At 40.3% G+C, this 25,964-nt stretch overlaps 1 protein-coding gene across 2 annotated transcripts in view; it reads left to right on the top strand.

Moving 5' to 3' along the window:
- The window catches only part of LOC124552608 (protein spindle-F), a 154,017-nt gene that overhangs the window by 13,342 nt on the left and 114,711 nt on the right, over positions 1-25,964 (top strand). For both annotated transcript variants that reach the window (XM_047126935.1, XM_047126934.1), the window contains exon 3: positions 23,528-23,852. In XM_047126935.1, coding sequence (XP_046982891.1) covers positions 23,528-23,852 — 325 coding nt within the window. The remainder of the gene's footprint in view (positions 1-23,527; positions 23,853-25,964) is intronic.

Raw genomic sequence — 25,964 nt, 5'->3', positions numbered from 1 at the left:
GAATTCTGTACTATGAGGCTGAAGGTCACAGAATCTGTAGTCTGAATCTGAGTAGTGAAAATGAAAAAAAATAAAAGTTCATTGCTTAACTAAGTTACTGAAGGATTGTAAAACCAAAACAGGATAGCACAAATTTCCTCAGGGCACTGAAAAAAGTGGAGGAAAGCAAATGCTCAGGTTCTGGAATGTCAGACATTTTCACACGAAAGTGCTGGGTTTTCGATTTTTACCTCTATCATATTAAGTAATTTGTGATAAAGTGTAAGAAACCTTTCGGATAAGTAGTTCGGATTTCCATCAACAGATTCCTTTCTGTTAACTACTCGAGAACCAATTTCGTGTATTTAATTGTTTCTGGTGTTTGCTTTTGATAGCCAATGCTGATATAAGTATGACACTGGCTTTCTTCTGGTTCGACATGTTGAATTCACAAAATTGTATCGCCAACTGAAAATAATCAGAATATTATTGATCATGCTAAGGTCACAAAATATGTTGAAGGTTTGACATTATGCTGTTCACAGTATTGTTTGTTCTTGTGGTCTTCAGTCCAGAGATTGATTTGATGCAGCACTCCATGCTACTCTATCCTGTGCAAGCTTCTTCATATCCCAGTACCTACTGCAGCCAACATCCTTCTGAATCTGCTTGGCATATTCATCTCTTGCTCTCCCCCTATGATTTTTCCCCTCTACGCTGCCCTCTAATACTAAATTGGTGATCCCTCGATGCCTCAGAACATGTCCTACCAACCGATCCCTTCTTCTAGTCAAGTTGTGCCACAAAGCCTTCTTCTCCCCAATTCTATTCAATATCTCCTCATTAGTTATGTGATCTACCCATCTAATCTTCAGCATTCTTCTGTAGCACCACATTTCGAAAGCTTCTATTCTCTTCTTGTCTAAACTATTTATCGTCCACGTTTCACTTCCATACATGGCTACACTCCATACAAATACTTTCAGAAACGACTTCCTGACACTTAAATCTATACCCGATGTTAACAAATTTCTCTTCTTCAGAAACGCTTTCCTTGCCATTGCCAGTCTACATTTTGTACCCTCTCTACTTCGACCATCATCAGTTATTTTGCTCCCCAAATAGCAAAACTCATTTACTACTTTAAGCATCTCATTTCCTAATCTAATTCCCACAGCATCACCCGATTTAATTAAAGTACAATCTATTATCCTCGTTTTGCTTTTGTTGATGTTCATCTTATATCCCCCTTTAAAGACACTTTTCATTCCATTCAGGTGCTCTTCCAGGTCCTTTGCTGTCTCTGACAGAATTTCAATGTCATCAGTGAACCTCAAAGTTTTTATTTCTTCTCCATGGATTTTAATACCTACTCCAAATTTGTCTTTTGTTTCCTTTACTGCTTGCTCAATATACAGATTGAATAACACCGGAGAGAGGCTACAACCCTGTCTCATTCCCTTCCCAACCACTGCTTCCCTTTCATGCCCCTCGACTTTTATAACTGCAATCTGGTTGCTGTACAAATTGTGAGTAGCCTTTTGCTCCCTGTATTTTGCCCTTGCCAGAATTTGAAAGAGAGTATTCGAGTCAACATTGTTAAAAGCTTTCTCTAAGTCTACAAATGCTAGAAACATAGGTTTGCCTTTCCTTAATCTATTTTCTAAAATAAGTCGTTCGGTCAGTATTGCCTCACGTGTTCCAACATTTCTACGGAATCCAAACTGATCTTCCCCGAGGTCGACTTCTACCAGTCTTTCCATTTGTCTATCAAGGATTCATGTTAGTATTTTGCAGCCGTGACTTATTAAACTGATAGTTGGGTAATTTTCACATCTGTCAACACGGGCTTTCTTTAAGATTGGAATTATTACATTCTTCTTGAAGTCTGAGGGTATTTCGCCTGTCTCATACATCTTGCTCACCAGATGGTAGAGTTTTGTCAGGACTGGCTCTCGCAAGGCCGTCAGTAGTTCTAATGGATTGTTGTCTACTCCCGGGGCCTTGTTTCGACTTAGGTCTTTCAGTGCTCTGTCAAACTCTTCACGCAGTATCATATCTCCCATTTCATGTTGATGTACATTCTCTTCCATTTCTATAATATTGTCATAAAGAACGTCGCCCTTGTGTAGACCTTCTATATACTCCTTCGACCTTTCTGCTTTTCCTTCTTTGCTTAGAACTGGGTTTCCATCAAAGCTCTTGATATTCATACAAGTGGTTCTCTTCTCTCCAAAGGTCTCTTTAATTTTCCTGTAGGAAGTTTCTACCTCACCCCCGGTGATATATGCCTCTACATCCTTACATTTGTCCCCTAGCCATCCCTGCTTAGCCATTTTGCATTTCCTGTCGATTTTATGATTTTATTTTTTACACATTTGTATTCCTTTTTGCCTGCTTCATTTACTGCATTTTTATATTTTTCTCCTTTCATCAATTAAATTCAATATCTCTTCTGTTACCCAAGAATTTCTACTAGCCCTCGTCTTTTTACCTACTTGATCGTCTGCTACCTTCACTATTTTGTCTCTCAAAGGTACCCACTCTTCTTCTACTGTATTTCTTTCCCCCATTTTTGTCAATCGTTCCCTAATGCTTTCCCTGAAGCTCTCTACAACCTCTGGTTCTTTCAGTTTATCCAGATCTCATCTCCCCAAATTCCCACCTTCTTGCAGTTTCTTCTGTTTTAATCTACAGTTCATAACCAGTATATTGTGGTCAGAGTCCACATCTGCCCCTGGAAATCTCTTACAATTTAAAACCTGGTTCCTGAATCTCTGTCTTACCATTATATAATCTATCTGATACCTTCTAGTATCTCCAGGCTTCTTTCATGTATACAACCTTCTTTCATGATTCTTGAACCAAGTGTTAGCTATGATTAAATTATGCTCTGTGCAAAATTCTACCAGGCGACTTCCTCTTTCATTTCTTCCGCCCAATCCATATTCACCTACTACGTTTCCGTCTCACCTTTTCCTACTCTCGAATTCTAGTCACGCATGACTATTAAATTTTCGTCTCCCTTCACTAATTTCTTTTATCTCATCATCCATTTCATCAATCTCTTCGTCATTTGCAGACCTAGTTGGCATACAAACTTGTACTATTGTGGTAGGCGTGGGCTTTGTGTCTGTCTTGGTCACAATAATGCATTCACTATACTGTTTGTAGTAGCTTACCCGCATTCCTATTTTCCTATTCATTATTAAATTCTATTCCTGCATTACCCCTATCTGATTTTGTATTTATAACCCTGTATTCATGTGACCAGAAGTCTAGTTCCTCCTGCCACCGAACTTCACTAATTCCCACTATATCTAACTTTAACCTATCCATTTCCCTTTTTAAATTTTCTAACCTACCTGCCCGAATAAGGGATCTGACATTCCACACTCTGATCCGTAGAACGCCAGTTTTCTTTCTCCTGATAACAATGTTCTCCTGAGTAGTTCCTGCCCGGAGATCCGAATGGGGGACTATTTTACCTCCGGAATATTTTATCTAAGAGGACGCCATCATCATTTAACCATTCAGTAGAGCTGCATGCCCTCGGGAAAAATTACGGCTGTAGTTTCCCATGCTTTCAGCCGTTCGCAGTACCAGCACAGCAAGGCCGTTTTGGTTAGTGTTACAAGGCCAAATCAGTCAATCATCCAGGCTGTTGCCCCTGCGACTACTGAAAAGGCTGCTGCCCCTCTTCACTGCCCCTCTTCAGGAGCCACACATTTGTCTGGCCTCTCAACAGATACCCCTCCGTTGTGGTTGCACCTATGGTACGGCTATCTGGATCACTGAGGCACTCAAGCCTCCCCACCAACTGCAAGGTCCGTGGTTCATGGGAGGGGGGAGAGGGGGGTTCGGGGGTTCACAGTACTATAGTGAGTAATTATTGAACGTGTGAGGGCCCCTTTAGGTGCATTGTTTGTAAAGTTATTTGCATACACACAAACACTTCCGGTTTCACAGCACATTTGCACATAAACACCTCAGAGTATCCAAATGTAAAGGTGTTTCAATCTTGAACTGCACAAATGTTATTTGCAGAAAGAAATTTTTTTGCATATATTAAATGTGATTGTATGTTACAGAGCGGTTCTCATTCTTCTTGTGCTAGGCCTACACATGTTACATTGCCCATATCTTTCTTGGCCCTCCCAGACTTCATTGGCCTACCATATTGTAATTTCTGTCCTTGTAAGATAGTCTGTCAATGTTAACTCTGACGAGATGTTCACTCCATTTTCCTCTTGTCTTCAGTTTTGTTTGTTACATTAAATGTGTTTAATTCATTCCTAATGTCACTGTTTTGTAATCTCTTTACTGTGGTGTGGCCTTTCATAGCCTCGTGAAATCTTAGTTCTGCTGCATGGATCTTACAATCGTGTCACCTCTTAAGTGACCCGTGACTCACTTTGATTTACAAAACTTAATTTGTGTTATTTTTTGTGTCGTGTTTGCAAAGTACCTGTTTATTGTTCCACACATATTTACAAGCTTTGCTGCCTTATTTTCTACATCTTTTTCGTACTCATATGTGGTATCAGTTCTCGTATTCATTGACAGCCCTGTGCCAAGTGAGACGTCAGTGTGTTTGTGCTCCCATATAGATAAGTTATTTACCGTATTTACTTGAATCTAAGCCGCACCTGAAAAATGATACTCGAAAACGAGGAAAAAAAATTTTCCCGGATCTAAGCCGCACCTGAAATCAGAGACTAGATATTCAAGGGGAAAGTAAAGTTTTAGACTGCACCTCGAAATCGAAACTAAGTTGGTCCATTGTAATATGAGACACAATTTAGGTCAAGTGAATGATGATGCAGCTACAGTAGTTCGGTTTGAGTCGTAAGCTTAGCAGTTAAGCTTTACCAGGTAGCCATTGCTATGTGTCAGGCGCTCCGTCCGTATTTATACGGGTACCCTTCCTTTTTCACGTGCTTCGTCTGGTTTGAATTGATTGCTTATTTTTCTTTGATCTGATAAGTGCCGTTCTCTTTGTTATAGGTGTTTACGTCACTCTAAGCTGAAAATGCATTACTGTACTGTGTCATGCGTTGTTTGTCGCATTCTGGTAATGAGCGTTTACGACCTGTCGCCGCTCGCAGCATGGCTTGCTTTTGTGCGCGCTACTGCAGCTTAAGATAAAAAAAGAGAGAGGAATCGTCTCATTAGCGAAACAATGGCAAGAGACTGCTATTTGTTGTTACTTACACTGCTGCTTTCTTTGATAATGATCAACAAGAACCAAATAATAGACTGCGTATGATAGAAGATGTTCTGAATGAGAGTTTAGCGAAAAATTTTCTCCGTTCGGAAATCTTTGCAGACGCCTCTTTAGTACATTACATTCTGCACAGAAATTAGTCACCTTAACTTTAAAATCTACTCAATTGCTGTGCTTCATTTCTGACTGTATCACTGTTAGGCAAAAGAATAATATGAATATAAACATTACATGATATGTATATTCTTCCACGTTTGCTGTTGTGTCATTCTAGTTTCGTAGACAGGATTTAAATGAGATAGCAGCAAACACGAAAGAATACATGGCAAAATGTTTATATTTGTATTATTATTATTATGGTGAAGAGAATACTGCATGTGATTCACAATTCATAAAAGTTTTTATTAGCAACCATCTCTTCTCACAGGTAGGAAAAAATTCAGAACATAGAGTTGGCCATATTGACAAACATCCCAAACAATCTTGCCAGTCGGATTTTCGTAGTACATTGAAATGCTGCTACATTCGAAGATGAACAATACGGAATTTGTATTTACTTCGTTGGATAATGTATGAAAATGCAGTGGTCGAAACTCGGGAACAGAGAAAGAAGCTCGTCTTCCACCTTTTTTTGTACGCAGAGGTTTTGGCGCCAGTATTTATCTTTGTGCCTGGGAAGGAAGCCTGTGTAGCGCTACATATATTCGACGGCAGAAGTTAGTTGTGGCGGCACCTACCAACATTTCTCAGAACTTCCGCTTACTTTTCACTCAAATCTAAGCCTTAGGCGGTTTTTTGGATTACAAAAACAGGAAAAAAAGTGCTTCTTAGATTTGAGTAAATACGGTAGATGGTAATAATAGTTTAATGTGAATTATTTATTAAATATTTGTATTAATGTGTGTTTTAAGCTTACTGTTAAAGATATCACTTTTCTTCACATATTATTCCAGAAAATATGAAAAGATGGTAAGGTTGGGTTGTTGTATTTCTGTTTGCATTGTGGCTCAGTTAACTTAGACTTGTTAAGTTCATATTTCCAGAAAATAGCGTAAATCTTAAATTAATGTAACTGAATAGATAAAAATATCTACCCACCAAGCGGCAGCAGGAGAACACGCGTGTATAAAAATGCTTTTAGATATACAAGGCTTTTGGGACCAGTGGCTCCTTCTTCCGGCAGAAGGGTTGAAGGGGAAGGAACTGGACAGGTTTAGGAAATGAATAGAGTTCAGAAAAGTGACCCAGAACCCTGGGTCAGAGGAGGCTTATCAGATAGAATGAGAAGGAAAGACTGATTATTGGGGGGGGGGGGGGGCTGCAGTGTGCGAGATTTGAAAATCTCATTTGCTGCAGTCCCTACTAATCAGATTTTCCTTCTCATCCCATTTGGTAAGTCTCTCCTGACCCAGGGTTCTGGGTTACTTTTCTGAACTCTACTCATTTCCTAAACCTGTACAGTTCCTTCCACTTCAGCCCTTCTGTTGGAAGAAGGAGCCACTGGTTCCGAAAATCTGCATAAATAAAATCTTTTTTGTACGTATTCTCCTGCCACCGCAGCGAAGATCATACTGTCATAAACTGATTGTTTTTGTTGGTGTGAATCTTAATTTGTTCGATTTAGAAACTTTTGCACTAGTAGTTTGTTTACATACAGTTGCTTACATTAAAGTTACATTCTATTGTTAATAAGTTAATTAACAGATATTGCAGTTGAGTGTTTGCTGACTACTTGTTGTAAGTGGACATAATTAACTTTTTATATTAAATCTACACCTGAAGGAGCCAATCTGTTTGCCTAATTTTTGCGGATTGTAAATAATGAATATTTGTGTAGTACGAAGTGTGTTAAGTGATTTGATTCTGTGTTTATGCATGTAATTGGTGTCGCAATGTGTGATAAACGTGGACGTTTCCATAGCACCGTCAAAGAGGGAGTGGTATTTGTAAACTGAGTCGGAAATTCACCAGGATGACTGTAGTGGAGAACTCGGCGAGGCTGTCCCGCGGAACTCGAGGCTCTGTTAAAAAGATGAGAGAATCGGTGAACGGGAGGCTAAGATTTGTGCTCTTCGGGCTGAATTAGAGCACGTGAAATCTGAACTCTGCACGTTGAATAGGTAGAAAGGTTGTGGGAAGTTTGTAGATAGAAGAATTATTGGGTAAAAGGGAACAGCTCTTCAGTTTCATCCACATTTGAACTTATAGTTGCGAATAAATTCGACTCGGTACTTGAAGCAGGAGGAGAAGAGCCTCATCCGGCTGTAGGCCACAGTAAGTTACAGCAGATTTCTAGCGATGAGACTCAGTGTAGGTCGGTACCAAAAGAGAGTAAGAGGAAGAAACTTGGTGCTAAGTAGTAGCCGTGGAAGGGGTGTACCCTAGATTGTACGGGACCAGTTAAGAACAGCGTACCAGGTCACGAGTATTGTGAATCCGAGTTGCTAGCCTTAGCTGGGTGACACAGGACATAAGAAGATTGTGCAAAAGATTAATTGTCAAAGAGGGTCAGTTTATTGTAGTAGGTATAGTGGGGAACAGACTGGCTGAGGACAGAAGTTACAGCATTAGGTGTTACTTGGATGAAATAAGAGTAACAACTACACACAAATGTGTGTTTTGTGGAGATCGTGCAGTGCCACGACCAACCTCCGGTCAACATTGCTGTTAGTCATGTGAGCACTTGAGTTCAGCAGGCTACTGCTCCTGACTGAAATGAAATCTCGTACGAGTACAGTGCCTGTTGGTGCAATTGGGAGATGAGTATTTACCAGACACAGCCTACACGTGAGTAGGAGACGGAAAGATAGAAAACAAATCAAAAAACATAAAAGACTAGTGGTGATCAGCGCAAATAAATGTGTGGTTGTGAATTTACACTGAAAAATAATTCACTTTTAAATATAATTGTATATAGATCCCCACTGGAAAATTTTGAACTGCTTGTGAGGAATCTGGATTCCTTACTGTGCTCTCTGTCAGACACCAGCAAGCAGTCAATAGTCTGTGCTGACTTAGATTTTCTAAAGGAAAAATGATCTGTGAACGTTATTTGGATACTGCAATTTCATCTCACCAATTAACTTTCAAACACGGGTGGATAAAGACAGCAGGACCATAATTGATAGTGGTTTCTTTGGTGAAGCTCTAAACAAAAAAATAACAGTTTACCCAGTAGCAAATGCTCTTTCAGATTGTGATGCATAGTCAGTTAGGATAAATAACATAGTGCCTTGCAGTATGAATACTTGTCAGTGAAAATAGATTAGAATAATTCTAGACTCCAGGACAAATGTTTTCATGAATAGTTACAAGAAATAATGTGGGATGAATTTACAATGAGCCAAATGATAACATAAAGTTTAATCTGTATTTTGAAAAAATAAAAGCTAATCAGAAAGAACATTAAACATATCAAAAACTCATTGATCACTAGAGGGATTAAAGTATCTTGTGAAAAGAAAGAGGAAATATACCTGTTGGCAAGAACAAGTAGAGATCCTGCAGTAATTGTGTAATATAAAAACTAGTCAAAATGAGTAACAAGGGAAAAGTCCCATTGCACACTTCTCAGATTTAGTGGTAAAATGGTCTGGTGGATAGCCTGTCAAAGACTGAACACAGATCAGGCATGAAAACGGGACATATGATTAAACGATGATTTAAAAAAAAAAAAAAAAAAAAAAAAAAAGAAGAAGTAGAAATGGTGAATGGTCCAAGCTCAAGGTGTGCAGCATCGCAGAAATAGAAAGAACTACTAGGTAGCTGTATGGTTACGCTGTTGGACTACCAAGCGAGAGACTCGCGTTCATATCTCCCTCTTGTGCCCTATTATTATTATTATTATTATTATTATTATTACTATTTCTTTACTTTCTCAGACGTTAAGTCTGGTTAAAAATGGTAAGTGACGTGGACCTTGATCAAGTGTCACTTCCTTTTAACTGTATGGTATGTGTTATATTGCATTTAGGAACTTTCGGGTAATTGAACATGTATCAATAATTACGGATTTCTGTAGTTGTATATATAAGTTTGGATGTAGCTGTATTGCATTGATGTACTGGTGGATATTGTGTGGTATGACTCCTGTAGTTGATAGTATAATCGGTATAATGTCAACTTTATCCTGATGCCACATGTCCTTGACTTCCTCAGCCAGTTGGATGTATTTTTCAATTTTTTCTCCTATTTTCTTCTGTATATCTGTTGTCTTGGGCATGGATATTTCGATTAGTTGTGTTAATTTCTTCTTTTTATTGGTGAGTGTGATGTCAGGTTTGTTATGTGGTGCTGTTTTATCTGTTATAATGGTTCTGTTCCAGTATAATTTGTATTCATCATTCTCCAGTACATTTTGTGGTGCATACTTGTATGTGGGAATGTGTTGTTTTATACGTTTATGTTGTAAGGCAAGCTGTTGATGTATTATTTTTGCTACATTGTCATGTCTTCTGGGGTATTCTGTATTTGCTAGTACTGTACACCCGCTTGTGATGTGATCTACTGTTTCTATTTGTTGTTTGCAAAGTCTGCATTTATCTGTTGTTTTTATCTTTTCCAGGGGCTTTCCAATTGTGAGTAGAATTAATTGCTTGGGTGACTTCATGTTGCAAAATTATCACTTCAGGCATTTGTGGTATCATCTTGTACTTATCTGTTTCTGCTTGTATCCACCGTGCATGCCTGTTATGTTGTACCGGGTTTGACCATATGTTGCTCCAGAAGTGTTCCATGTCTGGTATGTTTGGTGGATTGTCTATTTTAATGTGTGTGTTGTCTATTGTCTGGTAAAATTTCTTTTGGTTTGTGTTGAATGTTTGGTTTTGTTTCCTTCTATTTTCACTTTTTTTTGTATCTTCTAAGTCATTTGGCCAATGCTTGTAATTTCTGCTTCTTTTCATCTAATTGCTCTATCGTTTCTTGCTGTGAGATTTTACCTAACCTTTTTCGTTTTTTTTCTGACATTTCATTTCTTATAAATTGTGTTAGCTGTCCGATGTCTTTTCTCAGTTTTTCTATTCTGATCTGTAGCCAGTGTTGCCATGCTGGTTTTGTGGGTTTCTTCTGTGTGTTGGTTGGTTCTGATCTCTGCCTAGTGTGTATATTTAGTGTAGTGAGTGCTCCTATATAAAACAGTAGTTGTAACTCTTCCATAGTTGTGTTTTCATTTATTTTGTTGTGTATGATTGTGTTGATAGTTTTTATTGTTGTTTCGACTTGTGGGTTATTTGGCAGTCTATGCAAGAATGGTCTAATGTCTGTATTTGTGTCTTTGTATTCTATATATGTCAGCTGAAATTTTTATTCTATATCTAACATGTGTGTCACTTCGTGTTCTATTTGTGCTTGTTCTGGTGGCTGTTTTAAGATTTCGTTTTCCTCTGACTGTTTAATTGATGCCTGTTGTTCTTTGTTTGTTTGCTCTGGGATGTTTGAGTCCATTACTGTATTTTCTTCTTCTTCTGATTGCACATTATTTTGTTCCAGTATTTGTTGTACTTATTGTTTGATGTTTTCTAATTCTGACTGGGGTATCCTGTTATTTTTGATTATTACACGGATCTGATCAGCTAGTCGTTGTTCTGTTAAAAATTTTAATTCTGGGTATCTGGTAATAAATGTTGTGTATACTTGTGATCTGTATCCAGTGGTGTTGGTTCCTAGGTTTGTTGCTCGGTAATAACAGAATATGAGGTGTCGATTAACTTCATCTGACTATCTCATCCTCTGTCTTTGTTTTCCTTCTAGGGTGGTTGCAGGAAGCATATCCTGCAAAACACCTCTATTTGGATTTGAATCATTTTCCAGTTGGCTAGCAGTGTCGTTACCATTGTGGGCGGGCATAGGGTTCAAGCGTCGTCCCCGGCGATGACGGCGCTTGTCCGAGGTTTCTTTAGTTCTGTCCTGAACCAACTAATCACACTAAAAGGGGGGTTAGCCCTATTAGTGGTTTGTTCTTTTCGTCGCCTTTTACGACTGGCAGAACATACCGGAGGCCTATTCTTTTCCTGGGCCTCCACGAGAATTATTACTATTATTATTATTATTATTATTATTATTATTATTTTTATTTTTTATTTTTTTTTCCTTCACAAAATTTTGAACTTCAAGTCTGGTCATTGATGTGTCTGTTCTTCTATAGTTATGACAGTTGTGATACTATACTTTGGTTATACTGCGTGTTACAAAAAGGTACGGCCGAACTTTCAGGAAACATTCCTCACACACAACAAAGAAAATATGTTATGTGGACACGTGTCCGGAAACGCTTAATTTCCATGTTAGAGCTCATTTTAGTTTCGTCGGTATGTACTGTACTTCCTCAATTCACCGTCAGGATTTCATACGGGATACTCTACCTGTGCTGTTAGAACATGTGCTTTTACAAGTACGACACAACATGTGGTTCGTGCACGATGGAGCTCCTGCACATTTCAGTCGAAGCGTTCGTACGCTTCTCAACAATGGATTCGGTGACCGACGGATTGGTAGAGATGGACCAATTCCGTGGCCTCCACGCTCCCCTGACCTGAACCCCCTTGACTTTCATTTATGGAGGCATTTGAAAGCTCTCGTCTACGCAACCCCGGTACCAAATGTAGAGACTCTTCGTGCTCGTATTGTGGACGGCTGTGATACAATACACCATTCTCCGAGGCTGCATCAGCGCATCAGGGATTCCGTGCGACGGAGGGTGGATGCACGTATCCTCTCTAACGGAGGACATTTTGAACATTTCCTGTAACAAAGTGTTTGAAGTCACGCTGGTACGTTCTGTTGCTGTGTGTTTATACTCCATGGTTAATGTGATTTGAAGAGAAGTAATAAAATGAGCTCTAACATGGAAAGTAAGCGTTTCCAGACACATGTCCACATACCATATTTTCTTTCTTTGTGTGTGAGGAATGTTTCCTGAAAGTTTGGCCATACCTTTTTGTAACACCCTGTAGAAAACGACGCATGTGGTAAGAACATAATGCTGTCAGAAGTAAGTGTGATGAATAGTGAGAGCAGGCAAGATGCCACATAGACATCTCACAGAACTGAAAACAATAAATAAATGAGTGTGAAGTACATTACAATGAAAGAATTAGAGAATCAAAACTGAACGCAAGAGGCATAACGTGTAGTACTTGTGTAGACCGAATACGAGATACGTGCGTCTGGAGGTCTCTTCCTTACACCTCGTTGTTGCAAACAGACGCTACACCATGACACTGACACAAATTTGAATACAGTGAACAGACATGTCAATTGTCAGATGGACAGTTCAGATTTTGTGATAAAAAAAATTGGGGCACGAGAGAGATTCGAACACGGATCTGTCACTTTGCAATCCAATACTGTGACCACTTAACCACGATGCCGTGGCCGTCGAAAATTGCTCGACGTCGCACATATCGAGCTCGGATTGTTCACTGTTCCTATTTTTCTTCTTGTTTCCTAGTCCAGCACACCTCCTTTCTGTTTTCGTGCTTGAACTGTGTTCAGTTTTTGTCGAGCTATCCACCGGACCACATTACCACGAAATCTGATGGGCATGCACTGGGCAGTATCCCTTGTAAGGAAGAATGTTAAAAAATCGAGGAGCGAGAACGTAATGTCAGAAGTCGGTAGTTTTGACAAAAGGCGTGAGGCTATATGGAACGTAGTGAAATGAGGGGTAGGACAGCAAACCACCGAACAAGATTATATTATCATTGAACTGAATGGAATGACTCTAAATGATGAATCGCAGGTAGCAAATATATTTAATAATCAAATCTAAAATTAGAAAATATAGAGACCAACAGCTATATATTTTTCCCATGTGGAATGTTTCCCTCTATTATATTCATATGAATACATATTTTGTAATAAGTATTTCAAGTGGTATACAAGTAATTTTGTGTAAGGTTTATATAGATTAAATTTTATACTCGTTTATGTAATCAGGTGACAAGCTGCTAACAGTGGTACTGAGGCGGGCATGTCTCCCACTTTGACATTTAGGACCCACAAAAATATTATTTTATCTTAAATGCCATATTTATCTGTTATTTCTGGGACAGTGTTATAAAAAACTGTGGACTCATCAATTTTTCCCTCTTCTGGTACATGGTCTCAAATCTCTGCTAGATTTCATCTTTCTTTCTGTGTGGTGAGCACAGTGGTTGTGTGTAGTAAACCTTACATGCAATAATTATGTTGCCAATTATGTTAAAGTTATACATAAATAACTATTTTAAGTGGGATTCAGAGATAAAGAGGAGGAAAGGATTGTGAGAAAGAGGGCTAAGCTTCGGATATGCTAGAGCAGGGGGTTTATTATACTTGCATCTGTTATGTGTTATGACTAAGTAAATGCTAAAGTAGCACATTACTACTGAGTTAAATGTATGCAGATAGCTGTATTCATAATAATATAAACAGATAAATGTAATACCATGTAGACGTAGGGTACAAACTATTGGTTTTGTTTTGGTCGATCTAGTGTTCATTTGGAACATGTGAAAGGAAACATGGAAATAAGCAAATTAATTCGTGGAAAGCTATGAAGGGGAAAGAGAGGGAAGAGCAGAGGTACGTAGGTTGGTAGGTAGGTAGGTAGCTTCAGATGCTAGGGTGAAAGGAATGGTTTGAGGGGAGTGAAGTTTTTCAGAGCAGTGGGTTCTTAAGATTACCGTATTTACTCGAATCTAAGCCGCACATGAAAAATGAGACTCGAAATCAAGGAAAAAAAAAATTTCCCGAATCTAAGCCGCACCTGAAATTTGAGACTCGAAATTCAAGGAGAGATAAAAGTTTTAGGCCGCACCTCCAAATCGAAACAAAGTTGGTCCATTGTGATATGAGACCCAATTTAGGTCGAATGAATGACGATGCAGCTACAGTAGTTTGGTTTGAGTCGTAAGCTTAGCAGTTAAGCTTTACCAGGTAGCCATTGCTATGTGTCAGGCGCTCCGTCCGTATTTATACGGGTACCCCTCCTTTTTCACATGCTTCGTCTGGTTTGAATTGATTGCTTATTTTTCTTTGATCTGATAAGTGCCGTTCTCTTTGTTATAGGTGTTTACGTCACTCTAAGCTGAAAATGCATTACTGCACTGTGTCGTGCATTGTTTGTCACATTCTGATAATGAGTGTTTACGGTCTGTTGCCGCTCGCGGCATGCCTTGCTTTTGTGCGCATACCGCCGTTTAAAATTTTTTAAAAAAAGAGAGAAATCGTATCGTGGCAAGAGACTGCTATTTGTTGTTACTTACACTGCTGCTTTCTTTGATAATGATCAACAAGAACTAAATAATAGACTACGTATGATAGATGTGCTGAACGAGAGTTTAGCGAAAACTTTTTTCCGTTTGAAAATCTTTGCAGACGCCTCTTTAGTACATTACATTGCACAGAAATTAGTCATCTTAGATTTAAAAATCTAGAAAATTCCCGTCCTTCTTTCTGACTGTATCACTATTAGGCATAAGAAAAATACGGATATAAACATGACATGATATGTATATTCTTCCGCCCTTGCTGTTGTCTCACTCTAGTTTCGTAGTTTATTAGGCAGACAGGATTTAAATGAAATAGCAGCAAACACGAAAGAATACATGCCAAAATATTTATATTCGTATTACTTTTATGGTGAAGAGAATACTGCATGTGATTCACAATTCATCAAGTTCCTCTCACAGGTAGGAAAAAATCCAGGATATAGAGTTGGCCATATCGACGAACATCCCAAACAGTCTTGCCAGTCCGATTCTCGTAGTACATTGAAATGCTGCTACATTCGAAGATGAACAATACGGAATTCTTATTTACTTCGTCGAATAATGTACGAAAATGCAGTGGTCGAAACTCAGTGCGGAGAAAAAAGCTCGTCTTCCACCTTTTTTTAATTTATTTACTGACACAGAGATTTTGGCGCCAGTATTTATCATTGTGCCTGCAGTGCGTGCCTGTGTAGCGCTACATATATTCGACGGCAGAAGTTAGTTGTGGCGACACCTACCAACATTTTTCAGAACTTCCGCTTACTTTGCACTCGATTCTAAGCCGCAGGTGGTTTTTTGGATTACAAAAACCGTAAAAAAGTGCGGCTTAGATTCGAGTAAATACGGTATATCTGTTACATGTACAGGTGGAAGTGATACATTGTTTATACTTTAAAATTATGCAGATGGTAAATTTATACTGTTAATTGATATACATGTAGTCTCAAGCTAATAGGGGTATAAGTTGTTGGTGTGATGGTATATTTGTAAGTGAAGCCATTCCAATGTTTATTTGGGTAATATCGTGGTAATACACCGATCGGCCACAACATTATGACCACATACGTAATAGCTGGTAGGTGTCCACAGGAAACAGTGGCGACGAGTCACGGCACGGAAGCGGTGAGGCCTCGGTAGGTCCTCGGAGGTAGTTGCACTGCATCTGCATACACAAGTAACCTAATTTCTGTAAATTCTTGAGAGGGGGCAATGAGCTGTGACACTACATTCAATCACGTCCCAGTTGTGTTAGGTGGGCTTCAGATCTGGCAAGTCGGGGGGCCGGCGTATCAGTTATAACTGACCACTGTGTTCCTTGAACTACTTCACCACACTCTCGGCCTTGTGACACAGTACATTCATCATCATCATCATCATTTAAGACTGATTATGGCTTTCAGTGTTCAGTCTGGAACATAGTCCCCCTTATAAAATTCCTCCATGATCCCCTATTCTGTGCTAACATTGCTGCCTCTTCTGATGTTAAGCCTGTTACTTCAAAATCATTCTTAACCGAATCCAGGTACCTTCTCCTTGGTCTACCCCAATTCCTCCTACCCTCCATTGCTGAACCCATGAGTCTCTTGGGTAACCTTGCTTCTCCCATGCGTGTGACATGACCCCACCATCTAAGCCTGTTTGCCCTGACTGCTACATCTATAGAGTTCACTCCCAGTTTTTCTTTGATTTCCTCATTGTGGACACCCTCCTGCCATTGTTCCCATCTACTAGTAACTGCAATCATCCTAGCTACTTTCATATGCGTAACCTCAACCTTATTGATAAGGTAACCTGAATCCACTCAGCTTTCGCTCCCACACAACAAAGTCGGTCGAAAGATTGAACGGTGCACAGATAACTCAGTCTCGGTACTGACTTCCTTCTTGCAGAAGAGAGTAGATTGTAGCTGAGCGCTCACTGCATTAGCTTTGCTACACCTCGGTTCCAGTTCTTTTACTATGTTACCAACCTGTGGCAATATGCATCCTAAGTACTTGAAACCGTCCACCTGTTCTAACTTTGTTCCTCCTATTTGGCACTCAATCCGTTTATCTCTCTTTCCCACTGACATTACTTTCGTTTTGGAGATGCTAATCTTCATACCATAGTCCTTACATTTCTGATCTAGCTCTGAAATATTACTTTGCAAACTTTCACCACGGTACATTATCTTGACAAAAAATGCCACTGTCTTCAGGAGACGTGATCATCACGAATGGGGTGTACGTAGTCTGCAACAGGTGTACGATAATCCTAAGCTGTCACGGTGCCTTACACGAGCTCTAACGGGTGCCCACCCAAACGTTCCACAGAGCGCAATGGAGCCGCCACCAGCTCATCTCCGTCCCACTACACAGGTGTCGAGGAGCTGTTCCTCTTCGAAAATTACATCCCGCTGGCACGATCGAGAAGGTACGAGGATTCGACGCTCTGGCATTGCGACGACTTCCGGTGCTGACGGTCACGTGCCCATTTCAGTCGTCACCGAAGTTGTCGTGTTAACATTGGCACTCGCACGAGTTGTCGGCTGTCGGCTGTCGGGAGTGTTCGGTGCGATGTGTGCTCGGACTGGACGTACTCGTACTCTACCCTGCATTAAAGTCTGATGTCAGTTCTGTCGCAGTTCGCCACCTGTGTCGTTTTACCAGTCTGCCCAGCCTACGGTGCCAGACCTCCGACGAGTCGTGCAGTTTCTGAAATGCTCGTGCTGAGCCTCCGGGCTGTCGCAGTCTGCCCTCAGTCAAACTCTGGTGGATCGCTCGCCTTCCCCGGTCTACGCACAGACAGCGCACTCACTGATACTACGTACAACGTGCTCGTCTGATTAGCAGCTGTTCCTTGTCAGTTGGTAATGCTATTGCCCGGACGAGTTTATATCGACAGTAGGGTAGTGGTCGTAACGTTCTGGCCGATTAGTGTATAACTAATTATTTGTGGTAAATGTGAAGGAGAGTGGTGTGTCTGCACGTGTGCACATTGTATATTTAAAATAATGTGGGCTGTTGTAAATTTTGTCATTTAAGATGGATTCTGGTTGTTTTCTTTGGTATACGTATGTTTGGAGTGTTTCAAGCATGTCAAGTTTTCTGCCGTTAGATTGAATGTGTAGGATGCTGATGTTTGCATTGTTAACCGGTGGTGCACACTCGTATGATGAAGTGGATTCTGTGTGTTGCTCTTGTGAGGGAACTTCTGCCCAGTCTTGTTGTTAGTGGTAAAGGATAGGTCTGCGCCTATTTCTACATCTACACGGATACTCTGTAAATCACATTTAAGTGCCTGGCAGAGGGTTCATTGGACCACCTTTACAATTTTCTACTATTCCAAACTCGTGCAGCGCACGGAAATAATGAACACCTATATCTTTTTGTACGAGCTCAGATTTCCCTTATTTTATTGTGGTGATCGTTCCTCCCTATGTAGGTTGGCTTCAACAAAATATTTTCACATTCGTAGGAGGAAGTTGGTGCCTGGAATTTCGTGAGAAGATTCCGTCGTAACGAAAAACACCTTTCTTTTAATGATTTCCAGCTCAAATCCTGTATCATTTCTGTGAAAAATCCTGTATCATTTCTGTGACACTCTCTCCCATATTTTGCAACAAGACAAAATGTACTGCCTTTCTTTGAACTTTTTCGGTGTACTCTGTCAGTCCTATCTGGTAAGGATCCCACACCGTGCAGCAATATTCTAAAAGAGGATGGACAAGCGTAGTGTAGGCAGCCTCCTTAGTAGGTTTGTTACATTTTCTAAGTGTCCTAACAATAAAACGCAGTCTTTGGTTATCCTTCCCCTCGATATTTTCTGTGTGTTCTTTATAATTTAAGTTGTTCGTAATTGTAATACCTAGGTATTTAGTTGAATTTACGGCTTTTACATTAGACTGATTTATCGTGTAACCGAAGTTTAACGAGTTCCTTTTAACACTCGTGTGGACCTCACACTTTTTGTTAATTAGGGTCAACTGCCACTTTTCTCACCATTCAGATATTTTTTCTAAATCATTTTGCAGTTTGTTTTGATCCTCTGATGACTTTATTAGTCGATAAACGACAGCGTCATCTGCAAACAACCGAAGACGGCTGCTCAGATTGTCTCCCAAATCGTTTATATAGATAAGGAACAGCAAAGGGCCTATAACACTACCTTGGGGAATGCCAGAAATCACTTCCGTTTTACTCGATGACTTTCCGTCAGTTACTACGAACTGTGACCTCTCTGACAGGAAATCACAAATCCAGTCACATAACTGAGACGATATTCCATAAGCACGCAATTTCACTACGAGCTGCTTGTGTGGTGCAATGTCAAAAGCCTTCCCGGAAATTCAGAAATACGGAATCGATCTGAAATCCCTTGTCCATAGCACTCGGCACTTCACACGAATAAAGAGCTAGTTGTGTTTCACAGGAACGGTGTCGATGTTTTCTAAACCCGTGTTGACTGTGTGGCAATAGACCATTTTCTTCGAGGTAATTCATAATGTTCAAACGCAATATATGTTCCAAAATCCTGCTGCATATCGACGTTAATGATACGGGCCTGTAATTTAGTGGATAACTCCTACTACCTTTATTGAATATTGGTGTGACCTGTGCAACTTTCCAGTCTTTGGGTACGGATCTTTCATCGAGCAAACGGTTGTATACGTTTGTTGAGTACGAAGCTAATGCATCAGCATACTCCGAAAGGAACCTGATTGGTATACAGTCTGGACCAGAAGACTTGCTTTTATTAAGTGATTTAAGTTGCTTCACTACTCCAAGGATATTTACTTCTACGTTACTCACGTTGGCAGCTGTTTTGTTCGAAGACATTGACAATACCAGAAATGAGAAGTGGGATTGTAAGGAAGATGTTATTTTCTTTTTGTTTCTTTATGATGTGATTGCTTTGCCAATATCGAGTACTGTAGGGTGTCTGCTCTGTAGCTGTTACGGGCATTTGCAATAGCTGTTTGTATTATTATTTCAATTTCTTGTTTACATTTATCTTCACGAGATGCAGCTAATGGGAGAGAGTGAAAGGAGAGTTCTTGATGTTGTAAAACTTGGCTCGCCCAAGTAAGGAAGTAGACTCTTACAGTAGACAGGACACAGTGTGGCAGTTCCACCAGTCTCACTGCAGGTGCACAGACAGGCCTCATAATTTGACTGGATGCGATGCGTGTCTACAAACACAGCTAAAAAAAAAAAAAAAAAAAAAAAACCTCAGTGACACTAATTGCCACCTATAACATTACAGGATTAGCAGATATTCAGGAAGTATTGGTAAATTTGTTGAAAAATATTAGAATAGACATTGCTGCTATAACTGAGACAAAAGATATTGAAGGGCAATGAATATATAGATGACGACATGTTTGACAATGGGCCAGCTGCACCAGAGAGCCTGTGAAGATCTACAAACGCTGAGGACAGTTAATAAAATATTACAACTACATTAGCAATAGAACCACAGTGCTCACCAGTCAGGAGGAACGATGAAATCTTGCAATGATTTGAGTCTTGTGTACTGGAAGTGGGAAAAGCTGATGATTCCACGGTTTTTTAAAGCCTGCTTTCATCATTTAACGTGCAAAACCGTTATTCCTATGTACCGATAAATCCCACACTACAGGCAATTAATGCCAGTGTACAAAAGCGTACAAAACTCTTTCATTCACATTACTGAACTTAATGGACCTGTTGGAATTCACATTCTCACACAAATATTTCAAATTCAACAGTAAACTCTACAAACAAACAGATGGTCTAGCAATGGGGTCAAGCCTTTCCGGATTGTTACCTGAAATATTTATAAACAATTTAGAAGACAAAGTTTGCAATTTTAAATCACCACCTCTTCGAAAACACTGTGTACTACTACAGATATGTAGACGATACCGTCATTTTAATCAATGTAATGTAACTGATCAGTATAATGTAACTACTCAACAAGCGGCAGCAGGAGATTGCACACGTAACAGGTTATTCTTTCACAAGGTTTCAGAGCCCGTGGCTCCTCTTTCTGGCAGAAGGGTTGAAGAGGAAGGAAAAGGACTGAGAGGTTTAGAAAAAGAGGTAGATTTTGGGAAAAGTCACCCGGAAACGTGCGTCAGGGGGGACTTACCTGACGGGATGAGAAGAAAGACTGACTGTTGGAGGCTGCACCGGATGAAATTTGAAAACCTGTGAGCTTAAAGGTGGAAGACAGGGTAATATGCAAAACTGAATTATTGCCTAAACATCGTGCATAACTTGAGTGTAAAGCTATGTGGAATACAGGCAACAGAGGTGCGAGGGGATAGCGAAAAACAGACAGGTCAGAAAATGAAAAATGTAGGAAACTAAAACGAAGTTAAGGAGTTATTGCTGAAATCAAAGAAATTAACATAAATTAAGGTTAGCTGGGTGGCGAGAGTCGAGGACGTGTTGTAGCAACACCTGTGGAGTTCTGAGAATCTGGTGTCTGGCAGAACAACCCAGATAGCACGTGTGGTGAAACACGCACCGGGGTCACAACTTTCATTTGCAGAGCGTGCTCTGCAACAGGACATTGCGCGTTGGTGGCACACGCCTTCTGCTTCTGCCCATTCGTCCTAACTGATAATTTGGTGGTAGTAGTGCCGAAGTAACAGGCTGAACAGGGTTTGCCAGCTGTTATGTAAACACTGTTCAGCTACAACGTGTGCTGCCCGAGTGCCACGTGCATCCTCCTTCGTTAGTGTGGGAGTCAGATTTGTTAGCAGAGCTGCTAAGAGATTGCAGAAACGCTTCCTGAGGTTTTTTTGCTCTGACATTTCTGCCAGAAGAGGTGACTACAGCTGTTAAAACTTGACTTCCTGAGGGAAAAATAAACTTTTAAATTGCTGAAAAAAATCAGTTTATCTAACAAGTTTCAGAAAGAAGTTCTCAGTTTAACAGTCTTTCTGATTGTTCTAACAGGTAAAGTTTATTTGCTATGTGGAGTATCTTTATATGCGTGTGTGTATGTTTACACAGTGTATCACCTTGTAATATATTTATGTGCTGTTGACAGGATTAGTAGCAACCTATTTTCAAAAAAATGATGTAAACTGATAAAACACCTGAAAATGAGCCAGCAGGGCTAGAAATGCGTTGCGCGTTGAAATGGGATTTGGCGACTGCAGGTGGTTTGTTTTCTTTTTTATGTAAGTGTAGGACACTTGAAGCATGAAAACTACCATCCTAATTTTACTGTACTTTTATTTTATTAATCCAGTCAAAAAACTTTGTGGACTGACAGTTTTGTCTCCAGTCATACAGAAGGCTGAGTTCAGCTTCTTCATTGTCTCTATTATTCCCTCATTGCTCCTGTTCTTTCCCAATACATATTCTCTCAGGCATTTAAATTTATCCACCTTTCACGGTGCCTTTCTGGACTAGAGTCTACATGTTGTTGTTGTTGTTGTTGTTGTTGTTGTCTTCAGTCCTGAGACTGGTTTGATGCAGCTCTCCATGCTACTCTATCCTGTGCAAGCTTTTTCATCTCCCAGTACTTACTGCAACCTACATCCTTCTGAATCTGGTTAGTGTATTCATCTCCTGGTCTCCCTCTATGATTTTTATCCTCCACGCTGCCCTCCAATGCTAAATTTGTGATCCCTTGATGCCTCAGAACATGTCCTACCAACCGATCCCTTCTTCTTGTCAAGTTGTGCCACAAACTCCTCTTCTCCCCAATTCTATTCAATACCTCCTCATTAGTTATGTGATCTACCCATCCAATCTTCAGCATTCTTCTGTAGCACCACATTTCGAAAGCTTCAATTCTCTTCTTGTCTAATCTATTTATCGTCTGTGTTTCACTTCCATACATGGCTACACTCCATACAAATACTTTCAGAAACGACTTCCTGACAGTTAAATCTATACTCGATGTTAACAAATTTCTCTTCTTGAGAAACGATTTCCTTGCCATTGCCAGTCTACATTTTATACCCTCTCTACTTCAACCATCATCAGTTATTTTGCTCCCCAAATAGCAAAACTCCTTTACTACTTTAAGTGTCTCATTTCCTAATCTAATTCCCTCAGCATCACTCGACTTAATTCGACTACATTCCATTATCCTCGTTTTGCTTTTGTTGATGTTCGTCTTATATCCTCCTTTCAAGACACTGTCCATTCCGTTCAACTGCTCTTCCAAGTCCTTTGGTGTCTCTGACAGAATTACAATGTCATCGGCGAACCTCAAATTTTTTTATTTCTTCTCCATGGATTTTAATACCTACTGCGGACTTTTCTTTTGTTTCCTTTACTGCTTGCTCAATATACAGATTGAATAACATTGGGGAGCGGCTACAACCCTGTCTCACGTCCTTCCCAACCACTGCTTCCCCTTCATGCCCCTCGACTCTTGTAACTGCCATCTGGTTTTGGTACAAATTGTAAATAGCCTTTTGCTCCCTGTATTTTACCCCTGCCACCTTTAGAATTTGCAAGTGAGTATTCCAGTCAACATTGTCAAAAGTTTTCTCTAAGTCTACAAATGCTAGAAACGTAGGTTTGCCTTTCCTTAATCTATTTTCTAAGATAAGTTGTAGGGTCAGTATTTCTGCGGAATCCAAACTGATCTTCGCCGAGGTCGGTTTCTACCAGTTTTCCATTCGTCTGTAAAGAATTTGCGTTATTATTTGGCAGCTGTGACTTATTAAACTGATAGTTCAGTAATTTTCGCATCTGTCAACACCCGCTTTCTTTGGGATTGGAATTATTATATGCTTCTTGAAGTCTGAGGGTATTTCACCTGTCTCATACATCTTGCTCACTAGAGTCTACATAATGTGTACCATTTCAGATTGTAACAAAGTGTACGGGACTCGGCACACGGGCTGTAGTTTGGATCGTGGCTTCTGTTCTCTAATGGCGTACCTCTGATAAAAGTGCAGGGCTCGGCTCCCTTCTTTTAATTTATGCTAAAATGTGTAGCAAGTGGAAAAGTGTGTTCGATTACTTTGACAAAGTACTAAAATAATACGATGCTGTTTCCTGGTGTTTCGTGTGCCGTGTGTCTCGATAACAATTTCTGTTCTCTAAAGGTGTCACTGATCTGTGCACAGGTGGTGCACCTACAGAGCCAGAAGTCCCACCTGACTCACCAGATCTTCATCGTGGCGTCGGAGAACAAGAAGCTGTTCGACAGACTGTCGCGCCTGACGGAGGCCAACCGCTCCCTCGGCAGTCACCTGTCCCGTATCTCGAACACGCTGAACAGGCACGACACGTCCGTGTCAGTAGATTTCAGCGACTCGGTGTCCGTGTCGGGGGAGAAAGTGACGACGGAAACGGTGGCGAACGCCGTGTCGCGGTCGCTCTCTCCGTCGGACCTCAGCAGCATCAGCCTGCGGCCTGAGCCCGAAGGTGCCAGAACCGCTGGAGAACGAGGTTAGTAGAGTTTAGACTGGTAATGTGTGGAGTATGTTTTCAGTGACTCAAAAGACTATTTAGGTTAAAAAAATGCAGTGTGTCGTCCCGACAACGAGTGTTCCTCACAGGCGAGGGTATTGTCGACAGTGCTGCAGGAAATGTGGCGGAATGGCTCTCTCGTTCTCTGTATACATAAACGAACTCGACGCATGGGACGAGTAGTAATCTGCGACCTTGTACGGGTGGCGCACAGCGTTTGGGAAAGTGTAGCCTTTGATCGTAGGAGGATACAGGATGTCTTGGACAGAATTGTTATTTATTGTTTATGCTAGATGTAGAAAAATGAGAGTTAATGCAGATGAGCAGGAAAAAAATCTGTAGTGTACAAATACAGTGTTAGTAGTGTGCTTCTTCAAATAGTCAAGGCAATTAAATATCTTGGTCCAGAATGAGATTTTCACTCTGCAGCGGAGTGTGCGTTGATATGAAACTTTCTGGCAGATTAAAACTGTGTGCTGGACCGAGACTCGAACTCGGGACCTTTGCCTTTCGCGGGCAAGTGCTCTACCAACTGAGCTACCCAAGCACGACTCACGCCCCGTCCTCACAGCTCTACTTTTGACAGTACCTCGTCTCCTACCTTGCAAACTTAACAGAAGCTCTCCTGTAGACCTTGCAGATCTGGCAAGGCAAAGGTCCCGAGTTCGAGTCTCGGTCCGGCACACAGTTTTAATCTGCCAGGAAGTTTCAAATATCTGGGTGTCAGGCCTCAATGTGACATTAAATCGAGTGAGCATGTGAAGTCAGTCATAGGGAATGTGAATGACTGACTTTGGTTACTGAGAGACTTACAGGAAAGTGTAGCTCATCTTTAAAGAAGGTACGTAACACTTGCGTGACACCTCCTCGAGTACTGGTTAAGTATTTGACATCCTCTGCAGGACAGATGAGGGGAATATATTGAAGCAGTTCAGATTTGTTACCAGTAGGTTCGATTAAAACGCGAGTATTGAGGAAATGAAATGAAATGAAATGGGAGTCTTGGGAGAGAAGGTGATCTTTCAGCAAAATGCTATGGAGAAAATTTAGAGAACCAGCATTTGTGGCAGATTGTAGAACAATTCTACTGCCACCAACGTACATCTTGCGTAAGGACTGCAAAGACAAGATAATAGTGATCAGTGTCCGTACAGAGGCAGATAGACTGTCGTGTATCTGTCGGTCTGTTTCCCAACGGTATAGGAAAGCGAATGACTTCTACTGGAACACTGTACCCTGTACCGTGTACTGTATCGTGACTTCTGGAGTACGTATGTAGACGTAGATCTTGTGCGTGTTTGGCAGATCGTATGTGTGTCCACTTACTGTAATTTAGAATGTATGTGTAGATTTACAATAAGATACATTCTCTTTGAAAACATGGCTCTATGTTTGCCATTTAAGTAACTGGATTTATTTATTTCTTAATTGTAATTTACATCAAAGTCTGATAGCATATTCAGTTCACAAGAAAGGCTGTCGGATATTTTCCAGCACGTGGCAGGGATGGTACAGCAACCAGTGGTATATGATGAAGAAACAAAGTCAGTTAGTCTTGGTTCCAGGTCTTGGTTACAACCAAGACAGTTTGTTTCTTCACTCTTAAAATATTTTTGTAGCTGCATGCTTTGCCTGTTTCTGTGCAGTAGTCAGGTTAAATTGTGCGTCGCAGAGGCCATTTATGTTCTTGATTTTTTTTTTAATGAATGGTACTATTATTTCCAAATAGTGTCTGATTCTTCACAGAAGACTTTGTAAGAGAGTAAAAGGCCATTCCGTGTCAGGTGATCTAATTTTTGAAAAAGTTCCCACATGCCAATCACAGATTTTGCTAAAATTCTGTTTGAACATTCGCACATGTTCTCAATAAACATTATTAAAGTTTCACAATCACTAATTTAATACTTTTGGAGATATTGTCATTTGTTTGATGCCACAGTGCAGGTATCAACAATACACCATGAATTTTGGGCAACTTTGAGACATATCTCCAACAAAATTTTCTTGAAAGAAACAAAACTAGGCCATCTTGTACAACTTATTACACTCCCTTGAGTGAAATATAATAATAATAATAATAATATCTAGGAT

This window comes from Schistocerca americana, chromosome 10 (assembly GCF_021461395.2).
Source record: "Schistocerca americana isolate TAMUIC-IGC-003095 chromosome 10, iqSchAmer2.1, whole genome shotgun sequence".
Taxonomy (NCBI): Eukaryota; Metazoa; Arthropoda; class Insecta; order Orthoptera; family Acrididae; genus Schistocerca; species Schistocerca americana.
Note: the sequence above shows the minus strand (reverse complement) of the source record. Positions and strands in the feature narration are given on the sequence as shown.